Here is a 13,956-nt window from a genome sequence, read left to right on the forward strand (position 1 = left end):
GAGAGAGAGAGAGACTGGGGGGAGGGAGGGAGAGAGAGAGAGACTGGGGGGAGGGGGAGGGAGAGAGAGAGACTGGGGGGGGAGAGAGAGAGAGACTGGGGGGGGAGGGAGAGAGAGAGACTGGGGGGAGGGAGGGAGAGAGAGAGAGACTGGGGGGGAGGGAGAGGAGAGAGAGAGAGACTGGGGGGAGAGAGAGAGAGACTGGGGGGAGAGAGAGAGAGACTGGGGGGAGGGAGAGAGAGAGAGAGACTGGGGGGGAGGGAGAGAGAGAGAGAGACTGGGGGGAGGGAGAGAGAGAGAGAGACTGGGGGGAGGGAGAGAGAGAGAGAGAGAGACTGGGGGGGAGGGAGAGAGAGAGAGAGACTGGGGGGAGGGAGAGAGAGAGAGAGACTGGGGGGAGGGAGAGAGAGAGAGAGACTGGGGGGAGGGAGAGAGAGAGAGAGACTGGGGGGAGGGAGAGAGAGAGAGAGACTGGGGGGAGGGAGAGAGAGAGAGAGACTGGGGGGAGGGAGAGAGAGAGAGAGACTGGGGGGAGGGAGAGAGAGAGAGAGACTGGGGGGAGGGAGAGAGAGAGAGAGACTGGGGGGGAGGGAGAGAGAGAGAGAGACTGGGGGGAGGGAGAGAGAGAGAGAGACTGGGGGGGAGGGAGAGAGAGAGAGAGACTGGGGGGAGGGAGAGAGAGAGAGAGACTGGGGGGAGGGAGAGAGAGAGAGAGACTGGGGGGAGGGAGAGAGAGAGAGAGACTGGGGGGAGGGAGAGAGAGAGAGACTGGGGAGGGGGAGAGAGAGAGAGAGAGAGAGACTGGGGGGGGGGAGAGAGAGCGAGAGACTGGGTTTATTCCTGAAACTTATCGAAAGCGGGGTAGGGGGAAAAACATATGATGTAATTAAATCAATGTATGCAAACAACAAATGTGCAGTTAAAATTGGAGACAAACAAACAAAATACTTCCCACAGGGGTGGGGGGTGACGCAGGGCTCGCCAATCTCACCGACACTCTTTAATATTTACATAAATGAATTGGCAAAACTACTTGAACAATCTACAGCACCCGGCCTCACCCTATATGAATCCAAGGTTAAATTCCTCCTCTATGCAGGCGACCTGGTTCTGCTGTCACCAACTGAGGAGGGTCTACAGCAGAACCTGGATCTGCTGGAGTCGTACTGCCAGACTTGGGCCCTGACAATAAATCCCCAAAAAACCAAAGTCCTTGTGTTCCAGCAAAGATCCAGACATCAGGGACCCAAAATAAATTTCACAATAGGAACAACCAAAATTGAACAAACCACTAACTACACATACTTGGGCTTAAAAATCAGTTCTACGGGAAACTTCAAACTGGCTGTGAATGAACTGAAAGAGAAAGCAAGAAGGGCTTTCTATGCCATTAAAAAATCAATCCAAATAGAAATCCCAATTAGCATTTGGCTCAAAGTTTTCAAATCAGTAATTGAACCAATTGCACTCTATGGCAGTGAGGTGTGGGGACCGCTAACACAACAAGAATTTGCAAAATGGGACAAACATCCAATTGAGATCCTACATGCAGAATTCTGTAAAAGTATCCTCCGGACTCAAAGGAAAACAGTAAACAATGCATGCAGGGCAGAACTAGGCCAATATCCATTAATAATCACTATCCAAAAAAGAGCCACCAAATTTTGGAAACACCTAGAAATGAGCAACCCCCAATGCTATCACTACGACGCCCTGAAATGCCAAGAGATGACCATAAAGAAGAATACCCTCAGTCAACTAGTCCTGGGACTCAGTGAAGTAACTACTAACACTACTAACAATAACTAGCCCCAGGACAGTGACAGCGTAACACAAAGAATTCGACCCAACACAATTGTCGCTAAGCAAAAGGAAAAATATCTGACATATTGGGCAGAAACAACAAAAACCCAAAGCAAACTCAATTGCTACTTGGCCCTAAACAGACAATACAACATAGCTGATTACCTGACCATGGTAAAGGACAGCAAACTGAGAAAAACCTTGACAATGTACAGACTTAGTGAACATAGCCTGGCCATCGAAAAAGGTAGACACAGGCAGACACGGCTACCAAGAGAGGACAGGATATGCTCTCACTGCAGTCAGGGAATGGTGGAGACAGAGATGCACTTCCTCACAGCTAGTAGAAAATATCAGGGCATAAGGGAGAATTTCTACCCAAAATTTACAAAAATATGCCCGGAATTCAGAAATTTGAATGACGACCAAAAACTCCCATACCTACTAGGGGAAGAGAGAAATTGCGTAACACTAGCGGCACACTATGTTACAGCTTGCCATAAACAGAGGGACAACCACTAAAGATAAGATAAGAGTATATATAAATTATATGAAAGTATATTTATACACTCAGGGATATATCTGTTTATACACTGTCTGGATAGATCTGTATTTTTGTGAACAAACATGAATGTTTTCCGATGCTTTGGCAACATAAGATGTAACTTGTCATGCCAATAAAGCGATTTGAATTGAATTGAATTGAATTGATAGAGACTGGGGGGAGAGAGAGAGAGAGAGAGAGAGAGAGAGAGACTGGGGGGAGAGAGAGAGAGACTGGGGGGATAGAGAGAGACTGGGGAGAGAGAGAGACTGGGGGGAGAGAGAGAGAGAGAAACTGGGGGAGAGAGAGAGACACTGGGGGGGGGAGAGAGAGACTGGGGGAGAGAGAGACTGGGGGGGAGAGAGAGAGAGAGACTGGGGGGAGAGAGAGAGAGAGACTGGGGGGAGAGAGAGAGAGACGGGGGAGAGAGAGAGAGAGAGACTGGGGGAGAGAGAGAGAGACTGGGGGAGAGAGAGAGAGACTGGGGGAGAGAGAGAGAGACTGGGGGAGAGAGAGAGAGACTGGGGGAGAGAGAGAGACTGGGGGGAGAGAGAGAGACTGGGGGGGGGGGAGAGAGAGAGACTGGGGGAGAGAGAGAGACTGGGGGAGAGAGAGAGACTGGAGCGAGAGAGACTGGGGGGAGAGAGACTGGGGGGAGAGAGACTGGGGGGGGAGAGAGAGAGAGACTGCGGGAGAGAGAGAGAGACGGGGGGAGAGAGAGAGACTGGGGGAGAGAGAGAGACTGGGGGGAGAGAGACTGGGGGAGAGAGAGAGAGACTGGGGGGGGGAGAGAGAGAGAGACGGGGGGGAGAGAGAGAGACTGGGGGGGGTGAGAGAGAGAGAGACTGGGAGAGAGAGAGACTGGGGGAGAGAGAGAGACTGGGGGAGAGAGATACTGGGGGGGAGAGAGAGAGACAGAGAGAGACTGGGGGAGAGAGAGACGGGGAGAGAGAGAGAGACTAGGGGAGAGAGAGAGAGACTGGGGGGAGAGAGAGAGACTGGGGGAGAGGGAGAGATGGGGGAGAGGGAGAGATGGGGGAGAGGGAGAGATGGGGGAGAGAGGGGAGAGATGGGGGAGAGAGAGAGAGATGGGGGGGAGAGGGAGAGAGATGGGGAGAGAGAGGGAGAGAGAGTGGGATGGGGAGAGGGAGAGAGGGAGATGGAGGAGAGGGGGGGGAGGGAGAGAGATGGGGGAGGGAGAGAGAGATGGGGAGAGAGAGAGAGATGGGGAGGGAGAGAGAGATGGGGAGGGAGAGAGAGAGAGAGATGGGGGAGGGAGAGAGAGAGAGATGGGGAGGGAGAGAGAGATGGTGAGGGAGAGAGAGATGGGGGAGGGAGAGAGAGATGGGGGAGGGAGAGAGAGAGATGGAGGGAGAGAGAGAGATGGGGGAGGGAGAGAGAGAGATGGGGGAGGGAGGGAGAGAGAGATGGGGGAGGGAGAGAGAGATGGGGGAGGGAGAGAGAGATGGGGGAGGGAGAGAGAGATGGGAGAGGGAGAGAGAGATGGGAGAGAGAGAGATGGGGAGAGGGAGAGATGGGGGAGAGAGAGAGACTGGGGGAGAGAGAGAGAGACGGGGGGGGAGAGAGACTGAGACTGGGGGGGGGGGGGAGAGAGAGAGACTGGGGGAGAGAGAGAGAGAGAGACTGGGGCTCTACACACCCTAATTGACAAACATGTTCACCAAAACAAAAGCAAAATTTTTGCCTGCTTTATAGATTTTCAGAAGGCTTTTGATTCTATTTGGCACGACGGACTATTCTTAAAACTTATTGAAAGTGGGGTAGGGGGAAAAACATATGATGTAATTAAATCAATGTATACAAACAATAAATGTGCAGTTAAAATTGGAGACAAACAAACAAAATATTTCTCACAGGGGCGTGGAGTGGTGCAGGGCTCGCCTATCTCACCGACACTCTTTAATATTTACATAAATGAATTGGCAAAACTACTTGAACAATCTACAGCACCTGGCCTCGCCCTATATGACTCCAAGGTTAAATTCCTCCTCTATGCAGATGACCTGGTTCTGCTCTCACCAACTGAGGAGGGCCAATATCCACTACTAATTAATATCCAAAAACGAGCCATCAAATTTTGGAAACACCTAAAAATGAGCAACCCCCACTGCTATCATTACGAAGCCTTGAAATGCCAAGAGAGGACCATAAAGAAGAACACCCTCAGTCAACTAGTCCTGGGACTCACTGAAGTAACTACCAACACTACTAATAATAACCAGCCCCAGGACAGTGACATCCTAGCACAGAGAATTCGACTCAACACAATTATCACTAAACAAAAGGAAAAATATTTGACCTATTGGACAGAAACGACAAAAACCCAAAACAAACTCGATTGCTATTTGGCCCTAAACAGACAATACACCATGGCTGAATACCTGACCATGGTAAAGGATAGCAAACTGAGAAAAGCCTTGACAATGTACAGACTTAGTGAACATAGCCTGGCCATCGAAAAAGGCAGACACAGGCAGACCTGGCTGCCAAGAGAGGACAGGATATGCTCTCACTGCAGTCAGGGAGTGGTGGAGACAGAGATGCACTTCCTCACAACTTGCGGAAACTATCAGGACATAAGGGAGAATTTCTACCCAAAATTCACAAAAATATGCCCTGAATTCAAAAATTTGAATGACCTCCAAAAACTCCCATATCTATTGGGGGAACAGAGAAAATGTGTAACTATAGCGGCAAACTATGTTACAGCTTGCCACAAGCAGAGGGACAACCAGTGACCATTAAATCTAAGAAAAGATTATATGCATATTATATGTGTGTATATATCTATGTATACATGGGTATACTTGTCTATACACTGTATGTCTAGATCGGTGTTTATATGGTCAATCATACATGTATTTCTGTGCTTTGGCAACATAAGATGTATCTTGTCATGCCAATAAAGCAATTTGAATTGAATTGAATTGAATTGAGAGAGAGAGATGGGGAGAGAGAGAGACTTGGGGGGAGAGTGGGATGGGGGGGGGGGAGAGGGACTGGGACTGGGGGGGAGAGAGGGACAGGGACTGGGGGGGAGAGAGAGATGGGGGGAGAGAGAGAGAGAAAGACAGAGAGACTGGGGGGGGGAGAGTGGGATTGGTGGGGAGAGTGGGAGAGGGACTGGGAGAGAGACAGGGAGAGAGAGAGCGAGACTGAGGGGAGAACGAGAGAGAGACTGGGGGGGGGGGGCGGGAGAGCGAGAGAGAGAGAAAGAGACTGGGGGGAGAGAGACCGGGGGGGGGGGGGGGGTGTATGAGACCAGGCGGTTGTAGAGGGACGAGGGGTGGGAGGGAGACCGGAGGCTGTAGAGGGAGGGATACCAGGGGTGTAGAGGGTGGGAGGGAGACCGGAGGCTGTAGAGGGAGGGATACCAGGGGTGTAGAGGGTGGGAGGGAGACCGGAGGCTGTAGAGGGAGGGATACCAGGGGTGTAGAGGGTGGGAGGGAGACCGGGGTTTGTCGAGCGAGGGAGGGAGGGAGGGCGAGGGGGTGGTGTAGAGGGAGGAAGGGTGGGAGACTGGGGGGTTCAGAGGGAGGGAGACCAGGGGGTGTAGAGGGAGGCAGGGATACCGGGGGGAGAGAGAGACTGGGGAGAGGGGTAGAGAGAGACTGGGGAGAGCAGTAGAGAGAGGCTAGTTAGCAAGACTGGGGGAAAGAGAGAGAGACTGGGGAGAGGGGTAGAGAGAGAGAGACTGGGGTAGATGGGGGAGAGAGCAGAGAGACTGAGGGTAGAGCAGGAAAGAGACTGGGGTAGACAAAGAAAGAGTGATAGAGAGAGACGGCGGATGGGGGGTGGAAGAGAGAGTGAGAGAGAGACTGACTGAGGGGAGGGAGAGAGCCAATTTGTTATAGTGCAACCCACTTACAATAAATTTCTGCGTGCAAATATTTCTGGCACACATAATTGACAAAGAGGGACTGTCTATTCAGAGTGTCTGCCAGAACTTGCTGTTTGTAGCCCCTGCCCCCATCTCCTCCAATCCAGCCACCAAGGAATGGCAGCAATGAAAAGCCAGACAGCCAGTTATTTGCTGCACTGAATATTTTAATAGTAACTGTGGAAGTATTTGTGGAAAAGATTAGTGACTGGTGTTACACAATGATCTGTGCCGGGCTGATCTTATTTATTATATATATTAATGATCTGGAATTAAGAAGTAATGGACAATTAACACCAAATTGGGGAGTATGGTAAATTGTGCTGAGGATTGTGAAAGACTATAGAAGAACTTGGATATGCTAGCAGAGTGTGCACATAGGTGGAAAATGTAGTTCAATGTAGAAAACTGAAGTCATACATTTTGGAAGTAAGAATAGGAAAAGGAAATACATTTTAAATGGGAAGGTTTTAAATGGAGTGGAGGAACCTTGGTGTACAGATACACAGGTTATAAACGACGAACCGTTCAAGTGTAAAGACAAAAACGAAATCCTAGCTTCTGTATCTAGAGGCATAAAATACAAAGCAGGAAACTGGTGATAAGCTTGTTAGGTTGCAGTTGGAGTACTGAGTGCAGCTTTGAGCATGCCCTTGTACGAATGCCATAAATCAATGGATAAAAGGTACACCATAGATTCACTAGGTAACCAGGGATGAGGGATGACGGTTGTGTAGAGAAACCTGAGAACTTTGGCCTTTTTTCCCCCCCTGAAGTTGAGAAAGTTTAGAGGTGCTCTGCTAGAAGTCTTCAAGGTTATGAAGTGTTGTGGTAGGTGTTTGTAAAATGAGAGGGCACAAATTTAAGATAATTAGAAAAAGAATTAAATGGATGGTTGGAAAATATTTCTTTATACAGAGGGTGCTTAGAATATGGAATTCTCTACTGCAAACCATTGTTGAAGCAAAGTTCATCAATTTTATATAAGGGAACCATCAAAGCATACAGCAGAGGAAGAGGCTTACTGTGTCTGCCTGGACTCTTTTCTAAAACAATCTAAAACTAACCTCATTTCCTGTGTTCTGCCCAGTAATGTATCTGCCTCTGCTTCAAATCTTTATCTGCACTTCCCTTAAAACTGCCGTAGTCTTTCCCTTAGTTATCCACTATGACAAAGCATTCTATGCTTTCATAATTTTTTTTTAAAACCTTTTAAATCTGTTCTTGGCTTTCACTGCCCCAGTGGAAATCGTCCCAATACCTTTAGTCAATCCTCATAACTATAGGTTCTCATTCTTGGTATCATCCTGGTAAATGTCCACTGTATGCTCTCAAAGGCTTTATTATCTTTTCTAGATTGGGGTGTCCAAAAGTGCACAATTACTCTGTGGTCCAACCATTGGGTAATATGTGTGCATTGTTACTTGTTTACTCTTGTACTCAATGTCCTTGATTCTAAAACCCAAAATACTATTGTTTTGTGGCTTAATCGACCTGGACTCTCACTTTCAAGGAATTATATACTGTATTGCATCCCTAGGTGTCTCTGTTCCTCCACACCCTTCAGCATTTTCCCATTAATTGTTTTTCCACTCGGACTGCTTTATTTCACACATTTCCACATTGAATTGCATCTCCCACTTGTCTGCCCATTATGCTAAACTGTGCCCTCCTGAAGCCTTTTACCGTCTTCCTTGCTGTTTGCCAAGCCCCCAACTTTTGTGTTGTCAGCAAATTTTGATACTTTGCTCCTTGTGCCCATTACACATCATCTATGTTAGTTGATCCCCTGTGGGGTTGCCAATGGGGAGGCAATGTACTCTTAAGGTCAAGCGGGATTACGGGGCAGGGGATAATTGGAATAGGCGAGGGAGGACTGCTATGCTGCAGATCAGAGAGGGAAAGTACTGCAGGGTGGGGAAGAGAGGGGGGAAGATAGTGGCATTTGATTATCTTTAAACTGCAGCATTTCAGTTTCTTAATGGACCTAGAAAAATAGGGTAAAGTAGTTTGAGGCCCCAGTCCACAAAAAATAGAGCTGGGCTCGGTCGTAGTGGAAGGTGTCACACACGCGTATGTGTGTACGTACGTACAGCCAGGGACAGATTTGTTGGGTGGGGGGATGCAATGCCTTGCCTGTGTATGGACCCAGTTATTTGGCAAGCTCCAATCCCAGGAACATGCACAAGAAACAGGGAAGGCTGGAGTTTGCAGAGAGGAAGAGACATTAGGGGGTTGGCCGCAGGCCACAAGAAACAATTATTAAAAAAATACTGTAGTGTTCGTAAGCAGGGAAGTTCCTTTTGAAAAGCATTGATGAGAAGCCGGGGCTGGTGAGGAAGAGGAGAGCGAGGTTTTTAATCACATCAGTGTAGCTGGTTTTGAATATACTTACTGTTCACTTGTAAATAAAATGATTATTTCGCTGAGCAATTATATTATGTAAATATACTTTAACCACGGGTTACATTTAATTTGTTTTTCACTCCCATATCCGTGTACTGTAATGTTTTTTAAATTGTGTATTCAATATAATTTGTATGGTGTATTTTGTATATAGATATAATAAAAAATATTTATGGACTTTTATGTTTGTGAGTGTCCATTTGTGTGGTGGGAAGGTTCTGTTTATATTGGTGACTGGCACAGGATGTGTCATGAAGCAGGGAGCTGTGGCAAAGTGTTTTTATCTGGATAATTAGCTCTTAAAGGGGATGTGGTGAATTTGGAGTTTATCTGAGAGTGTCAAGTTGTATGTGTGACTGGTGGCGGGGAGAAAGGTTGGGGTGTCTGGGTTCAGTAATGGAGAGGTATGAAATGTAAGGGGTGAAAGGAAAATGGGGGCACCAGAGGTTGGTGATGAGTGGGAAAGCAGTTAGTGGTGGCAAGTGGTTTGCGTGATGGGGTGCAGCGAAAGGTTAGCGGACAAAGGAGGAAGAAAGTTAAGGTCACAGATAGTTTGGTGGGATGAGGTACTGGGAAGGAGAGGTGATGATGAAGGAAAGTTGTGAGAGAAAAGGTATGGAGGAAAGCTTTTTTTTAAATGTATAAACACTGGAGGAGAGAGTATTGGGTGGGTTTCAGAGTGAGCGAATTTGGGAAAAGGATTTATAGATTGGAGGAAATGAGGATGGTATGGGTAGGAAAAGCAAGTAGTGGAGGGGTGGTCTGGGAGCGGTATGTGGGGAGGAACGAGTGGTGGAAGGGAAGTTACAGGGTTAGGCGGTGCGAGGGGGGTGTTGAAGGATTTGGCTGTGATGGGAGGAGGATTAAAGTTGTTGGCTGTGTTGGGAGGAGGGTTACAGGGTGTGATAGTGGGGTGGTGCCCGGATGAGAGAGAAATGGGTGTGGGATTTAGGTGTTGTGGAAGTGGTTTCCAATATGTGAGTACAGGAAACTTTGTGATATCCGGCACCGACGGGACCGAGCTGTTGCCGTCCCATCAAAACTGCCGGACAAACCAGCGCTAATGTTAAAACATACGGAAGCTTTTGAGCTCCGTATCTAGCAACAAACCCAACTTCTAAACAGTCGGCCGTAGCTTGCAAGCGTCTCTGTAGCTAAGCAACAGCTTTAGCTAGACCTTGCAGAGCCTGACTGGTGAAAAAAAAGCAACGAAAAGAAAAAAAACTTACTGAACCGACTCCTGAATTTTGCCGGTGGCTCGAGCATTCCGGACAGTTAACCCCCGGATAAACCAAAGTTTCCTGTACTGGGAAGGAGTTTAAGTTTTAAGATACAAGAGTTGACATAATCTAGGGTAAGAAGGTTGGTGGTAAAGCCCAAAGATATCACATGGTGTCTTGTTATCCTAAACTGAAGCTCAAATGGTAGGATCACACTGGGGTCATCCAGATAATATGGCATAGATGTTGTTTATCTGATGTTTCTGTACTGCACCAATCTCACTTTTTGTAAATTTATATGTAGTTTTTTTTCAAATTAAATTGATATTTTTCTGATTGATGATGTAGTTTAGTTTATGCAAGTGCAAAAGCAAACTGATTATCACTTGATCAACCAAATGCAAGTTTCCAATCAAGTATCAAAAGACAGGATATTTGAAAAACCTTGAAATGAGATACCAGGTTATTTTTTTTATTAACACTGGTATATTGTGAGTTCTAAAATAACAAATCATAGAATCTTGCAGCACAGAAGGAGGCCATTCGGGCCATCATGCCAGTGGCAGCTCTTTGAAAGAGCTGTCCAATTAGACCCACTCCCCTGCTCTTTCCCTATAGCCCTGCTAATTTTTCCTTTTCAAGTATTTATCTAATTCCCTTTTGAAAGTTACTAGTAAATCTGCTTCCACCACCCTTTCAGGCAGCTTATTCCAGATCATCATCATTTGCTGTGTAAAAAAAAAAAAACCATCTAATTTCCCCTCTGCTAAGAGCAATGCATTTAGCTCACAAATAAATAAATCCAGTTAATTGTCATAGCTGCAAACTTAACTTTAAACATAGCCTTAAGCAATGTACAGGAATTTTTTTTTATCCGGCACGGACGGGACCGACGTGGTGCCGGTTCATCAAAAATTCCGGATAACCGAAAGCTATAGTAAAAGATACGGAGCTGAGAGCTCCGTATAAAGCAACAAACCCTGTTGCTTAGCAACAGGTTCAGAACAATGGCCACAAGTTCCAAGCCTCTCTGTAGCTTAGCAACAGATGCAGCCACACCCTTGCACAGCAACAGATGGAGGAAGGCAAGTAATAAAAGTTACCTGAACCTACTCCTGAATTTTGCCGGTTAACCGAGAGTTCCGGTTATTTAAATGCCGGTAAATTGAAAGTTTCTTGTAGTCCTTGAGTTAGCTTGTATTGTTTTGGATTTCCAAAATTTTTATTCCTTTCTTAAGTATGTCTAATTTTGATATGTTCTTCAAAGATATTTCAGATGTTTTTTTTTGGAGTTTTCTACTTTAAGATTGTGAAATGTAAAAGATGTTTCTTTTCTATCATTAGGACCAAGAAAGTTGTAAATTATTCACAGTGTGGAGACTTTGATGATGGTGAGTTTTGAGTAAAAGTTAAAAAGTGTATATTGGCTTTCTGTAGAATACAGAAATGCTGGTGCATACCAAAGTCATTCAGCCACATGTGCCAGTTCTAGCTCCCACACTCATTTCCATGCTGTTTGCCTGTGGCCTTTTTTTTCTTCGTGTTTAATTCCAATTTAAATGTGATTGAATCAGCTTGAATAGCCACGTGGTAAAGTATTCCATATCCTAGGTATGAAAAAAAAATCCTCCTAACCTCTTCCTTTATGCTTCAAGTACTAATCCTGAGTTTATGCCTCTTTGTTACTGACCTACTGACCAGTCGATGTAGTCTTTCACCAGTCACCATCTCAAATTCTTGCATTATTTTGAATATTTATATTAGAACCCTCCCCCTAGCCTTCCCTGTTCCAGCAAACACAGCTTTTGTTTTTAAGAAGCATATATAAAGAGCGAAAATATGTGCTGAAATATGTATATTACATTAAGAAATAAAGTCCTTTCAGCCCAGCCATTTTTCCAATCATCTTTGAAGTCTGATTCTGTCCATTGTTCTTGTTTCCTACCTAAACCCCACATTAACTGCCTTTAGAATTAGGAATCGGTGCAATTCCATGGGCTAAAAATTGAGTAGCACCCCGCGCTAACTTCGCCGCCTGGAAAAATTAGCGTCCCCACGCCGGAAATTGAGTGGTTGCGCCCCAAGAGGGAAGCGGAGCGCTACTGGAAGCGCCCCGCATCCCTCTTGGGGCGCTGTGAGTCAATATTGCGGCGTTATGCGCTGCAACACGTCGCGCCGCGGTATTGCAGGCTTTCCTCCCCTTCTTAAAGGGGATGGGCCTTGTGCAGCGCAACCTGGAGCCCAGCTGGACCCCCGGGGATCGGGAGTACAGGCAAAAGAGCCCGGCACTCGAGAAGTGCCGGGCTCTTGGAGTGCAGCCAGCACTCCGCGGGTGGGGGGGCGTTTCAGGAGGTCTGGGACGGGAGCGCAGGCAGGTGTTGGCAGGCAGCCAGCAACAAAAATGGCCGCCCCGCACCTTGCCTTTAAATTGCGCCTCCCCGGCCGCAGGTACGCCCCCCTGACCCTGTCGGACATAGCGTCCAGCGGTAAGTCAGGGGGCACTCCCGAAGATCGTGGTGTGAGCGGGGCACTGCGCACGCCAATGATGTCATCGCCAGCGGCGCAGCGCTACCAGTTAACGCCACCACTAACCTCCCACTGAATTTTGCAGGAGGCATGGGCAGTGCTGCACCCGGGCGCTAGTTGGTTTGCGCCCCGTTAGCGCCCTCTTAAGGCGCTAATGGGAGGCGCAACCAACTGAATTTTTCCCCCCATTTGTTTAGTTTTACTGAATCATCATTTGTTGGCTAAGTGGCATTTGATAAATGACCCTCAGCTCATAGTTTCTTTAGCCGAGAATAATATTTCCTGGTTTCACAAGTTTCTCCTTAATTACAGTTAATTTTGAGTGTGAAATAATCCTTTAATCTGTGAGCTCTGCTGGAATAGTGATTTTTCACAAGTGAATAATTGCGGGTACACTGGAACAGTGAATATTCCTTAGTGTTTATATATATTTTTTTGCAGATGAAGATTTTGCATGTGTATCAGCTCCTCCAAGTAAAAAGTCCCGTCTAACAACTAAAGATCAGAAGCAAAAAAAGGAAAAAAATATTAAAAATTCTGACAGTCAAGATGCAAAAGCCAAAACGGTACCACCTAAGGAAAGGTGAGGTTGGTTTGTAACTAAAGAGAATATCAGTGAGTACTGCTCGTAGTCGGGCTATCTGCACTGCCTGATTTTTCCTCCTGCAGGCAGCGTCAGTGCCACTCCTTCCTCCAGATTTTCCATCATTTCTTTTCCCTTAGTACCTTGCAATAAATGCACAGCATTACTCAGCTGCTTACAATTTTGCAGGCTATTCTAAGTATTGTGAATAAATGCAAGTTTTTTCTTTCTCAGAAATAATATGTTAACTTGCATATTCTAATTCTATTTATTAAAAATTACTGTTCTGCTGGATTTTTTTTTCTCATGGCTGAGCTTTGGAACTTGTGCAGAATTGCAGGCGCAATTCTGAATCCTGCCAATACAGTGCACTAAACTCAAATTGATCTAAAGGGAAACATTGTGAAAATTTGAAGTCACTTTGCCTTTAAGGTGTTCTGTTGCTGCTTATCTTCAAAGACCAGGTTGTTTTGTGAACAACTTTACCAATAAAGTGCATCATATTTATGATTCAAATTGACAGATACAGATGGCTAATAGTGACTTACAGGTTAGTAATACAATGAAGTAGTTTGATTATACTATAAATTTATGAACAAAACAAATGCTGAGTTTAAATTGCTTTAAACTCACTACCAGCCATTTGTTGTTCGATGTAATATGGATTTTTTTCCTCTTTGTGTTGAGGTAATGCACATTTTTTTAAGGATTGCTGTGACTCCAAGAGAGCTAGGGAGTGGACAGTTTCATTATGCTGGAGCTCCTTGGAGAGCTGGATTACACAATTATGCTTTGACGTTAGCACTAGACTGATTAGGAGCAATGAGGTCAGACAACAAAAACCCTAATAGATGTGCTACCACTGAGTGGAAAATTAGTCCCTGCTGATAAGAGTCTTTATCGGCATGCCCAGTTGGTGACTTCATCCTGTCCTTCCTCAGTATCCCTATTTCATTGAAGTGTAATGCTTTTT

At 46.2% G+C, this 13,956-nt stretch overlaps 1 protein-coding gene across 2 annotated transcripts in view; it reads left to right on the top strand.

Moving 5' to 3' along the window:
* rad51ap1 (RAD51 associated protein 1) overlaps positions 1-13,956 on the top strand; it is an 84,039-nt gene that overhangs the window by 9,926 nt on the left and 60,157 nt on the right. For both annotated transcript variants that reach the window (XM_086010253.1, XM_086010252.1), the window contains exons 2-3: positions 11,219-11,265; positions 12,842-12,983. In XM_086010253.1, the coding sequence (XP_085866379.1) occupies positions 11,219-11,265; positions 12,842-12,983 (189 nt within the window). The remainder of the gene's footprint in view (positions 1-11,218; positions 11,266-12,841; positions 12,984-13,956) is intronic.

This window comes from Somniosus microcephalus, chromosome 17 (assembly GCF_052327205.1).
Source record: "Somniosus microcephalus isolate GS21.2 chromosome 17, FLI_Smic_1.0, whole genome shotgun sequence".
Lineage (NCBI taxonomy): Eukaryota > Metazoa > Chordata > Chondrichthyes > Squaliformes > Somniosidae > Somniosus > Somniosus microcephalus.